This window comes from Magnusiomyces paraingens, assembly GCF_902498895.1.
Source record: "Magnusiomyces paraingens strain CBS 517.90 genome assembly, contig: contig4, whole genome shotgun sequence".
NCBI lineage: Eukaryota > Fungi > Ascomycota > Dipodascomycetes > Dipodascales > Dipodascaceae > Magnusiomyces > Magnusiomyces paraingens.
Window position 1 is genome coordinate 1,099,956 of NW_022474070.1, and position 12,760 is coordinate 1,112,715.

General features: G+C 33.6%; 3 protein-coding genes across 3 annotated transcripts; 2 read left to right on the top strand and 1 right to left on the bottom strand.

Annotated features, from left to right (window-relative positions):
* Positions 1–7,947: 7,947 nt before the first annotated feature.
* Positions 7,948–8,745, top strand: SAPINGB_P005129 (uncharacterized protein; the record flags this gene model as incomplete). The annotated part of the gene is made up of 2 exons (XM_031999844.1): positions 7,948–7,966; positions 8,039–8,745. The coding sequence occupies 2 exons, from the start codon at positions 7,948–7,950 to the stop codon at positions 8,743–8,745; spliced, it is 726 nt and encodes a 241-aa protein (XP_031855735.1).
* Positions 8,746–8,898: 153 nt separating this feature from the next.
* Positions 8,899–9,945, bottom strand: SAPINGB_P005130 (uncharacterized protein; the record flags this gene model as incomplete). The annotated part of the gene is made up of 1 exon (XM_031999845.1): positions 8,899–9,945. The coding sequence occupies one exon, from the start codon at positions 9,943–9,945 to the stop codon at positions 8,899–8,901; it is 1,047 nt and encodes a 348-aa protein (XP_031855736.1).
* An 856-nt stretch (positions 9,946–10,801) lies between these two features.
* Positions 10,802–12,748, top strand: SAPINGB_P005131 (uncharacterized protein; the record flags this gene model as incomplete). Its single annotated transcript, XM_031999846.1, has 1 exon — positions 10,802–12,748. The coding sequence occupies one exon, from the start codon at positions 10,802–10,804 to the stop codon at positions 12,746–12,748; it is 1,947 nt and encodes a 648-aa protein (XP_031855737.1).
* Positions 12,749–12,760: the final 12 nt, after the last annotated feature.

Here is a 12,760-nt window from a genome sequence, read left to right on the forward strand (position 1 = left end):
AGACATGAACTACTACAATTTAATTCAGTCTTGTTTATTCTTTGGTACAAACATTGGACCTCTTTTTTTTTTTTTTTGTTCATTTATTCCTTTTTTTTTTCTGAATATAAACAAAAGGCTCCGACAGTCCACTGTGGCGACCGTCCTCTAACAAACTTTTTTTTGTTACTTAGCCCGCCCAGAAAATGCAGTTCTGGAAGTCTCTGTCTGTTACCTCTTTAGGTCTAATGCATAACTACAATGGATGGAATTGAAAAATGATGAAATTCAATGGTCAATATCAGTTGTAATAAACTCCCTCCAAAATCTACAGTTCCTCGGCTCATAAATAAACCCTTCATTATTCCCAAGCCTAATTGCTGTAGTCTTCATATCAATTGTTGATATTTGTATGGAGAATGAAATAATAATAATAATAATTTGAAAAATAAAAATAAAAATAAAAATAAAAATAAAAAATCATTAATATTTTTTTCTTCTTTTTTTTCAGATTCTCAAAATCTCGGAAATCCGAGAGATTAAAAAAAAACATTGCCTCAAAAAAATTTGTTGCATTTTTCAAAATGCTGCGCAAAGACAATCAGTTTTTTGTGCATCAAAGGTTGTTTGCGCTCTTTTTCATGATCATGTTTATAAAAATTAAAGAGAAAAAAAAACTCTAAACCTCTTCAATCTTTGAAAAATAAAAAAATATAAAAATATAAAATATAAAATAAAAAATAAAAAAAAATCTCCATGCAGGCGGGGCTTTCAAATTTAAAATCGAAAAGCCCCTCCTTTGATTATCTTTCATCTCGGTAATTTTAACTCGAGGTTAATAAAGCTAAAAAAAAAAAGCAAAAGCCTACACATGTGCTGAATTTGTTGTTTCTATTACAACAGTCCCTATTTCTTATTCCAATTCCTATTCTTTTCCTTTTGCTTCTTTTTTCATTTTCATTTTCTTCTTCCATTTCTTTTTTTCTTTCTTCAGTTGCCACGTTGCTCAAAATGGAGACTCCGAGTTTCTTCCATCACCAAAAATCCTGCGAAGCTCGTCTGGTGAGGACATTTATTGTTGAAAATAAAAAAAGGTGCAGAAATTTTATCTTGGCGATAATTATAAAAATAGGATTTTTATTTCTTAAAATCATAAAAAAAAATAAAGACCTTGTAAAAGAATTGACTCATTATTAGACTTGTTTTTGTTTTCTTTCTTAATATCATCTTTTATTTCTAATATATCTATTTCTATCCGTTCGTCCCTCCTTTAAGTGCTCCGTGGGTATTTTTACCTAGTTTACAATTGATCTGAGAACGCTTGGTTCGGTTGGAACCCGTAGTCCATTCGGAACCGGTATTGTTTAAAAATCCGTCCCAGTGCTCATTTGCTTATTATCATCTATCCACGATATATATACTTGGACTTTGGGCGTCATCGATCCGTTTTTTTCAATTATAGTATGTGCGGCCGTTGAAAAATAGTGGTAGGTGTGTATTTATTATAGGTATGTATATTACCTGTATATGAATAATCCTCAATGTATGTAAGGTACCTGCCAACTTCAACAAGATGTTATACAAAATACACAGCCTCGCCTCAATTTCCCTTATTTTTTTTTCTATTTTTTCTTTTTTGCAAAGTTCTCGTACCAGCTCTTAGTATGTCGAGTTTTACTCGAGTTCCTGGTTGTCATTTTTTTTTTATTTCAAAAAGTGCAATACAATTATTGGTGTTCCGACACTCCCAACTTGGCACCGCTCAAAAATTGAAAAATAAAAAAATTAAATAAAAATTAAATAAAAATGCTGTAAGCAGAAAACGTTAATTTTCGGCCTTTCCCAAAACGGAAACTCCGCTACCTTATAGTGTATAAAGAAAAAGAAAAAAATAAGAAATATTAAACGAACTAAGTTCGTTACCGTTTGCCACAATGCTCCGCCGTACAAAAATTGATAAACTGTCAAACACCCGATCCGCTCGGTACTGTATAATATGCAACGTTAGAATGGTTCTTTAATGGCTCGGACATTACATAAAATGTCAAATAAATCCGAAAATGTGTTTCTTTACTCTTTTATTTTTTAATCCTTTTCAAAAAAGGAAATTCATTTTTTTTTTTGGATATATATATTTTCAAGTAGTTACTTTTCATTTGAAAAAAAAAAACATGGCTTTTTAATGAGCCGGTATTAAAACTGTTCTTTTTTCATTTTAATACTTATTTAAATTCAAATCCATTTCGGAAAAATACTGCTTTTCAGTTTCATCTTAATGGAAACCCTGATGTCACGCACAATTTTATTCACTGTTTCATTTATATAAATGATATATATATATATATCAATTAGTAAATATGTATTTTTTTTATTGCACTATTAAAAAAATTGATATTTATAAATGGTTGAACAAATTGTGTTGAATAAAAATATAAATAGTATAATATAGAAACCAAATTTTTGTAAACTCACAAATTGTTAAAAAAAAAATTGAAAAATATAAAGATATATTACCAAAGGAAATTTTCAATTTTCCGTTCCTTGATCTAATTAAAAAAGAAAAAAAAATTATTTTTAATAATATTGTTTTTCAATATCTATCTATTTATCCATAATTACATCAATTGCAACAGCAAATTGTATAACTTGCTAAAACAAGAATTGCTTTCATTTTAAAATCAAAAAAAAAAAAAAAAAAAAAATCTCCCTAGTTTACTTCTTTTTTTGAACCCCTCATTCTTTAGCATTTCTAAACCAGTTATCAAATCAATATAAAAAAAAATAATATGCAATTACTGATAAACTTTGGAATGTTTCTTTAAGAAAAAAATTTCAGGGTATATCATTAACAATCCTCGTACCTAAATACATTCTAAACCAACCATCCATCAATTGTTATTAAACTTGTATTAGATACTTTATACATGAAAAAAATGGATATTATAATGAATAAACTTAATTAAGTTCATTCCGAAACCAAGTCAAGTCAATTGAAATGGAATGGAATGGAATGGAATAGAAAATTGGAATCATGTTCCCGGTTTCATTTGCAACCTGATTAAAATTAACAGAACTTTGTTTTTTCTCCATTATTATTATTATTTTTTTTTGCAAAAGTTGCTAGATTATTTATATGTTCTTTGGTATTGGTTAGTTATCTCAACGGTTTTGTTTCTTTTCAACGGTTCCAAAAGTATATATGATGCTATCGGCATCAACGCTATCTCTTTAACTTCCTAATTTTAATGTTTATCTATCTTATTAGTGTACCTTTTTTTAAAACGTTTTTTTTTTCAGTGATCTGTAGGCTTCCGGTATCCTCTAGATGATGGGTCCTGATGTCAGCTTACGAAGAACACGGAAAACCACCTGTTGGTCGGTCCCAAACCCACCCGATCTATCTTCACCTATTTCTACAAAAACACATGAGTTTCTTTATCCTTTCCGCCAAGTATAAGGCCCGGAATCACATGTAAACTAATTTAACCGAATAAAAAAGACATTCAAGTTTCCTATTAACCGTGGTGGTTTGAAAGATTCAGGTGAGGTTTATAGTGTTAAAAACTTGTTTAAAATAATAAGAAATACTATACATTAAATTAAAATAATATTTAAAGACATAAAACAATGTTTTTACAAAACCGTAGCTTGTTTGTTTGTTTGTTTTTATTCAAGGGTTATAGAATTATATAACATCAGCATCTGCGCTATCCTTCTTGTCCATACTATATATTTTTTCATTTTGATAATAAACTTTTAATTTTGCCTTCAACATTGCATCTCCAACAGCCCGAAAATAAGTCCTGATGCCAGCTTACGAGGAACAGGGGGTTAAAAATAACCAAACCTTCCCAACCTATCTCCACTTGTCTTCATCAACGCTGTAATTGTATTTCTTAATCCCTCCAAGCAGAGATAAAGCTTACAATCTCTTGTAAGCCAGTTAAACTGTTTAAGAGAGTCGACATGTCCATCTCTGGAGATATCCGTTTCAGTTCTTTTCTTTCCTCTTCAAGCAAAGGACACTCAACCAAAATGTGATGAACTGTTTCCAGCTCTCCACATTTGCGGTTGTAACTATCCTTTTCAATTCCAAAACCGTAGCCAAATATTTGTTAATTTTTAGAAACTATTTCAAGTGTGAAGAATATGATAGGGTTTTAAAAAGAATCGTTACGGGGTCGTATGGCGTAATGGTAGCGCATCAGATTGCAGATCTGCAGGTTCCTGGTTCGATTCCGGGTGCGACCTGATTTTTTTTGTTATTTTTAGCCAATAAACAAATTGTTTTCTTTTTTTTTTTCTTTTTTCATGGAGTGTTGATTGGGGAGGGGGGGGGGGTAGAAAAAAAGAATTGTCTTTGGTAGCCGTTATGAATGTTAAAAACTAATTGTGTATGAAAAAAAAGAAAAGTTAATAGTGCAATGTTGTAACGTTAAATTTATTTATTTTTTTGAAGTGAATAAGTGTCTCAATTATACAGAAAATTTTATGAAAAAAAGAAAAAAAAAATTAATTCTTAATATTCTTTTTTTCCAAAGTTTCTATACTTTTTCTGACTTATTTAATTTATTTAATTTTTTCTTTTTTAAAAAATCAATGATTTGTCAGAAATCAAACTTTAATACTAAAGTTTAAAATTAGCACCACTTAAACATCAAATACTCAGATTTTTATTCCTGTTTTTTTTTTTTTTTTTTTAACCAAAATAATTTGAAGCTTTTTTTTTCAACTACAAAAAAACTTCAAAATAAACAAAAATATAAAAATAACAAAAAAGTCAGGTCGCACCCGGAATCGAACCAGGAACCTGCAGATCTGCAATCTGATGCGCTACCATTACGCCATACGACCCCGTAACGATTCTTTTTAAAACCCTATCATATTCTTCACACTTGAAATAGTTTCTAAAAATTAACAAATATTTGGCTACGGTTTTGGAATTGAAAAGGATAGTTACAACCGCAAATGTGGAGAGCTGGAAACAGTTCATCACATTTTGGTTGAGTGTCCTTTGCTTGAAGAGGAAAGAAAAGAACTGAAACGGATATCTCCAGAGATGGACATGTCGACTCTCTTAAACAGTTTAACTGGCTTACAAGAGATTGTAAGCTTTATCTCTGCTTGGAGGGATTAAGAAATACAATTACAGCGTTGATGAAGACAAGTGGGGATAGGTTGGGAAGATTTGGTTATTGTTAACCCCCTGTTCCTCGTAAGCTGGCATCAGGACGTATTTTCGGGCTGTTGGAGATGCAATGTTGAAGGCAAAATTAAAAGTTTATTATCAAAATGAAAAGATATATAGTATGGACATGAAGGATAGCGCAGATGCTGATGTTATATAATTCTATAACCCTTGAATAAAAACAAACAAACAAACAAGCTACGGTTTTGTAAAAACATTGTTTTATATCTTTAAATATCATTTTAATTTAATATATAGTATTTCTTATTATTTTAAACAAGTTTTTGACACTACAAACCTTACCTGAATTTTTCAAACTATCATTGCCAGCTTGAAAATATATTCAAATTTGCCTGCAGGTTATCACTAGCTAAAAAAATATTTCCTTTCCTTTTTTTTTTTTTATCTTTTAGAGTGATCTTTCTTATCTCTTTATTTTTTTTTTTTTTTGACAAACCATTGAATCACCTTGATGTTTATGTACTTAAAACCAAAGGTTTTCTACCGAACAATACCGAGGAACTACCAAAATTTTTTTTTTTTTTTTTTTTTTTTTTTTTTTGTTCTACTTGAAAAATGTACTAATATCCCGAAAACATGTGGCTATTTATTTAAATACAACACTTTTTTGTTTTGTTTATTAAGTTTAATCTATAAATGCTGTTTTTATTTTATTTTATTTTATTTTTGCGTTTATTAGTGAAATTAATAGTGATATTCAAATCTTCTTTTTAATGTTTTTATTTTATTTTATTTTATTTTTGCGTTTATTAGTGAAATTAATAGTGATATTCAAATCTTCTTTTTAATGTTTTTATTTTAATTATTTTGTCCAGGCTTCATTAATTTTTTTTTAATTTTTTCTTTTTTGAAGAATTCAGAGGTACGAAAATGGTAGTAGTTTAGAATAACAAATTAAATATCAATTGATTACGGCAAAATAGGGTTTTAATGTCTGCTTTTTATTTACTTTTCTAATTTTCAATAATTTTTTTTTTTATCCAATGAGTTATTATAATGAAAACCTTTTTTTTTATTTACAAAAAAATACTTGCCAAGAGTTTAAATTTATTTATTTATTTATTTATTTTATTTTTTAAGGAAAGGAACCTCAGATGATGATATTGGGGGGGAAATATTGAAATAAAAGTCTAGTGAGCCATCACTGGATTGACTGATTTAACAAAGAATGTTTTGCATATTATTTTGAAAAATATTTCAAATATATATATATAAAAAAAAAAACAAAATGAGCTAAAGTTTGTTTTTTAGCTAACTTACCAAACTTATTTCCATGATCTCATGATGATCTGTGTTTATTTTGGGATTGTTTTGATATAATTAGAGCAATGAGATTCTTCTACAAAAAAAAAAAATAAATAATAAATAAATAAAATAAATGATATTGTGGGCCCTTTTTCTCAAGCCAAACTAAAATGGTACAGTGTTCAAGTAAATATATATATATATATATATATATATATATCAATGATCTTCAAAATTATCAATTAACCGTAAACTTTAACATTGTTCTATATATATATTTATATAATGAAATGAACTTTTAAAAACACTGACGTAAATAGGGGGTCGAATGATTTAAAAAAAATATTAATAAAAAAAATTGATATGACCAAGATTGAGGAGAAAGAAAATATATATATATAATTACACATTAACACAATATACCACTAAAATACCTTTATAGGAAACTTTTTTTTTTTAAAAAAAATAATAATTTGTTTCATTCTTTGTATTCTTGAAGACATATACTAAAAACCTCACCATAGCAAAACATAGGGCCATTGAGTTAGTTGCATAAAACAAAACTTTGAATAAAAAATTTGCTAACGACTAAACTTACCCAGAAATAGACTTTTCAAAATATTTTTGTTAAATATATATTGAAAATTCTTTCAATTAATATTAAAAAAAAAAAAAAATCTTTTAAACAAATTATCAAATCTTTAAATTAAAAAAAAATTAGGTCGCACCCGGAATCGAACCAGGAACCTGCAGATCTGCAATCTGATGCGCTACCATTACGCCATACGACCACGTGACAATTTTTTAAAAATAATCAAGTACAATTGCCATCAAATTTAAAAAACAGTCAATTAAGTCCAATTTTTTTTTTAATTTTTAATGATAATTGAGGTTTAATTATTTGTATAATTTTATTAAAATTTTTTTGTTAAACAAGTTGAGATGAAAAAAAAAAATTAAAATCAGATTAAAAGTTTATTGAGAAAAATGGAAAAGTTATTTAGTTATAACACTTAAGTAAATAAATAATAAGTAAACTAACTTTAAATTTTTATTTTAAATTTAAATCTAACTTAAAGTATTTATTAAATCAATTTATCTTAACGTTGTTTGCTTGTTTGATAGATTAATTGATTTTGATTTCGGGGTTTTTGCAACTTATCGAGTCGAAGTCTACCAAAAAAAAAAAAAAAAAAAAAACACGGCGGTGCCACTATAAATCTTTTTTTTTTATTTTTATTTTTATTTTTTTTTTAGTGGGGAGAAAAAAGGAGAATAAGAAGCCCACGTGATTTCTGTTTTGGTTTAACATATTCTAGACTCTTCTGCTGGCCAAAAAAAAAAAAAATAATTGATTGCCATTTTTACTTTTCCCTTTCGTTCCTCCCTTTTTTTTTTTTTTCTTTCTTTTCACCACCACCATCATCATTCTTTTAAACTTTTTTTTTTTTTATTCCATTTAACCAACAATATCATTCAATTGATTAATCACCAAAAATAAATAAATAAACACAATGCCATCTCATCCTGAAGGTAAGCATACTCAATGATCCATTGCATATCTTATACTCATTGTTCTAACCTCTTTCTTTTTTTTTTTTTTAGTTTTTTGGGCGCAACGATCTAGCGCCACCGAGCCTGAAAAGAATGTTCTTTACGTGACCATTGCCGCAGAGGACATTACCAAGCCCCATTTGGAGCTTACTCCTACTTCTTTCCACTTCTTTGGAGAGTCCGAGGAGGGAAAGAACTATGACTTGACTGTCGAACTTTACGAAGAAATTGATCCTAGTTTGTCCAAGTTTACCCACACTGACAGACACACTTATGCTATTTTGCGGAAAGCTAAGGCTCAACAAGAGTACTGGCCTAGACTAACTAAGGAAAAGAAGAAAGTCTTTTACATCCGGACTGATTTTGATAAGTGGGTTGATGAAGATGAACAGGATGAGCAACCTGAACAGAATGATGATTTTGGCGGTATGGGCGGCATGGGCGGCATGGGTGGCGGCAATGATGCTGGTTTTGGCGGTGCTGATCTGCAAAGCATGCTTAGTGGCATGGGCGGTGGTGCCGGTGGTATGCCTGATTTCAGCAGCCTTGGTCAGATCCCAGGTTTGGGCAGTGGTGCCAATGATGACTTGATGGAGTCACTTGCTCAAGATGCCAGTGCCCAGGGCAAGGACTTTAGTGAGTTTGCTAAGCAGTACAAGGCCAAGGACTCGGATGATGTTTCGATCCAGACCAGCCACCTTGGTAATGAAGAAGATGAAGAGGATGATGATGAGACTCCCAAGGAAAAAAATCTTTAAAGGGGGGGGAAAAAAAAAAAAAAAAGTCAATTAATCAATCAATGGGAGGTGGATAAGATGCGTATATATATATAACTTGTGTATATTTTTATTATATATTGATAAAAAAAAAAAAAAAAAAAAAAAAAGAAAGAAAGAAAGAAAGAAAAATCATTACTGGTCGTTACTATTAGAGTTGTCATTATTTTTGGCTGGGATTGTCGAATCATTATCATATTCGTAATCTTGATTGCGAATCTCTTCTGTTGGCTCATCTTCAACACGCTGTCGTAGCTCTTCCATATTCCAAGCTTCAGATGTGTCTTCGTCTTCAATATACTTGCCAGATAGCAGCAGCTGTTTACCAGAAATAACCTTTGCCTTGGTCTTTTTAAGTTCTTCTTCTTCACGCAGCTTCTTCTTCTTTTCTTCTTGCTTGATCTTCCAAGCAGAAAATGTCTCAAGAGTAACAGGAGTAAGTTCCTTGGGCAGTTTGGCCCGCTCTGTTTCTATAAACTCCTCAAGAGTGATTTGGGGCTCATTGGCGGCTGCTCGCTTCTCAGCCAACTTCTGTTCTTTAGTCTTAAGTACAAAGCCCTCTGGTAGCGAATGTCGGTATTTACATGTATCACCATTGGGACACACCCAAAACCAGCCGTACTTGGAGTTTTCCACAGCGTCGATAAAATACTTGCACACAATGTCGGTGGTTGTGCGGGGGTTGCCGTGCTTCGACATGATGACTTGACGCAGTTTGCTTTCGTCCCACTTGTCCATTGTATCGGCCTCTTTGGCAGCTTTGCGGTCGTCTGTATATAGATCGCGCTTTGCTGTTTTACGTGCAACTTCCAAATCGTGTGAAAACTTACACTTGTTGCCCTTGGGACAGTGACCTGCCTTGAAAGCCTCGCATAAAACTGTTTTGGGGTCTACACCAAATGGTACCTTTTGTTGCACCACTGCACCAAGTAATGCCTGTGCTTCCATTCTTGCTGCCTCGGCTGCCTTCTTTTCTTGCAAACGTCGCGCTTTATCTACTTCAGCACGCTTTGATGTTGCATCGCTTGATGTTTGTGCTTGCACTTGGCGCACGTACTCTTGTACTTTTTTAGACTTGTTTTTGTTCTTGAGACCAAATGTCTTGTCGGCAGCGCTCTGTACACGCTTTGCAGCCCTAGCTTTAGTCTCGGCAGTCTTCTCGCGATTATTTTTAGGAGGCATTGTAGCGGGTTGTTGTCGTATTCTTCTTCTTCTTGCTGGTAATGGTGGTGGTTTTAATGGTGTGATCGGGTCTCGCAAGTTCCCTTTAGGCGGGGAAAAAGGTTTTAATCAAAAATATTTTTGGGCTGGAAAGAAAAGAAAAAAAAAAAAGTGAAAAAAAAAAAAAAATTTCGTGACAAAAAAAAAAAAAAAAAAAAAAAGTGAAATGTCATGTATATTTCAGAATGATTTTAAGTATATTTAAGACTGATAACCCAAACCCTATTAGATAATATATTTGTAATATATCCGGTTTATTTATTTATTTATTTATTTATTTTTTTTAAAAAACAAAAAGTTGTTGTTGCTTTGCTCGGGACCCGGAACTTTTCCGGCACACGTTCATAAGACACTCGGGTCTTTCATTTATTTTAGTTTTTTTTTTTTTTTTTTTTATTTCGTTTTGTTTCATTTCTTTCTTTGGGTGTACCAACATTGCTTTCTTTATTTCTTTATTTCTTTATTTCTTTATTTCTTTCTTTTCTTTCTTTTCTTTCTTTTCTTTCTTTTCTTTAATATTTTTATTATTTCTTCATTACGATTAACAACGTGGCGACTGTGAATAAAAAAAAAAAAAAAAAAAAAAAACTCTCATCAAATCATCATTGCCGCCAAAATCGCCGTTTTTTGCCATTAATATTTCCGTTTTCATTCCGCCCTCTTTTACCTTATTTAATAAAAAAAACTTAAAAAAAAAAAAAAAAGACCGCCATAGAATAGAATATCCTTCTTTTGTGTCTTTTAATTTCCTCTTTTCCAACCCTCTACTGTACCCTTTTTTTTTAGACTTCATTTGCACTTCTCATCCATTTTGAAAATGCTCAAAGTCCGTGCTGCGTCCCGTGGCTCTACTAACTCTGCTATCCGTTGTCGTCTCCAATCTCCAATCTCCTCCTCTTCTTCCTCTTCTATACCCATCGTGTCTGCCGTTAACACAGGCGCTGCGTTGCGCCGTTCACCTTCTCCTTCTCGCGCACCTTCTCCTCGTCGCCAGCTTTCTACCTCTTCTTCTTCTTCCTCTTCTTCCCCCCCAACAGCTTCTGTCACCGGATTTCGTCCTTTGGCTCGCTGGAGCAGTGTCGCTGTAGTCGCTACTTCAATTCTTTTGGCTGGCTCCTACCTCACCTTGGCCCCTCGCCGCGCTACCATTTCTCTCGAGTCTTCATCTCCATTTTCTACTTCTGCTCCATTCGGTCTCCCGCGTTCATCCTCACAACAAAATAATAAACAACCAATCACCATGATGACCCCTCTACAAGTATCTGCACGACTCCGTGAACTTGAAGAATCATATTTTGTCGAGCGTGGCAAGGGTGTGGTGCGTTATGATGTGTCCCAGTTACCCTCAAACTCTCCAATTGAAGATGACCGCTCGGAAAAAATTGTTCAGGTCCCCCTTTTGACCGCTACCAGTGACAAGGCCGACTCCGAGGCAAAAGCTGTTTCCAGTGATTGGATGTTTTGGGGCGTTTATGATGGCCATTCCGGTTGGACAACATCAGCAAAACTTCGTGATGCCCTTATTGCCTATGTTTTGTCTGAGCTCGACAAGACCTATGTCAAATCCACTCCTGACTCTATCTACCGCCTTGTTCCATCGCCCACTGCAATTGACGAGGCAATCCAAAACGGCTTTGTCCGTCTTGACAATGATATTGTTCACAAAAGCATTGAAAAACTCATGGCTCATCCAGACAAGGCTGGTGCCGCAGAATACATTGCTCCTGCTCTTTCGGGATCCTGTGGCCTACTGGCCTTTTACGACACCTTTTCTAATAACTTGCGTGTTGCTGTGACGGGCGATTCACGCGCTGTTCTTGGTTCTGTAAATGAACGCGGTGAGTGGACTGCGCGTGCTCTAAGTGTGGACCAAACCGGATCAAACATGGAAGAGGCTGCTAGAATCCGCAAAGAGCATCCTGGCGAAGAATCCACTGTCATTCGCAGAGGCCGTGTCCTAGGTATGCTCGAACCTACTCGTGCGTTTGGTGATGCCAGATACAAATGGACTCGTGACATTCAAGAAAAAATGGTGCGGTACTTTTTCGGGCGCCGTGTCCCGGCTGATTTCCATTCACCCCCATATGTTACTGCAAAACCTGTAGTCAGTACAGCCCACATCACTCCGAAAGCCGGTGACTTTTTGGTCTTGGGAACTGATGGTTTGTACGAAATGCTGACGAATGAGGAAATTGTTGGCTTGGTTGTCCAATGGCTGCACAAGAAAAAGCCAGATTACTTTGAACAAGTTCAGGCTACAATTAAAGAACGCACAGCAAGTAAAACTCTCTGGGGCCGCGTTTTTGGTACAGGAAGCAGTAGTAGCTTAAAGACCGACAGCAGCAGTAATAGTGCAACTGATGGAGCTTCTCCTGCTCCTGCCACTAAGGTCCCAGCCAGTGCTGGAACCATCATCAAGGCTGACCACTCTGAGTTGGCTGTCCATGTACGTGATATTTCTCCCCACCCAGAATCTCAAAAGCAAGTTTTCCGCCGCCAACCTGGAACAACTCCACGGTTCACAGTCGAGGACGAAAACATTGCGACCCATCTGGTACGCAATGCCCTGGGTGGTGCCGATATCCAGCAGGTCTCAATGCTTGTTTCTATCCCAGCACCTATCTCACGTTCTTACCGTGATGATCTAACAGTTACCGTCGTTCTGTTTGGCGATGTTGGTGAGCCAAACGATTCGGGTTCTGTGCGGGTCAATGAAGAAGGTACCCGTAAGAACCTCAAGACTCATATTAAATCGAAATTGTAGAGAAAATAAAGA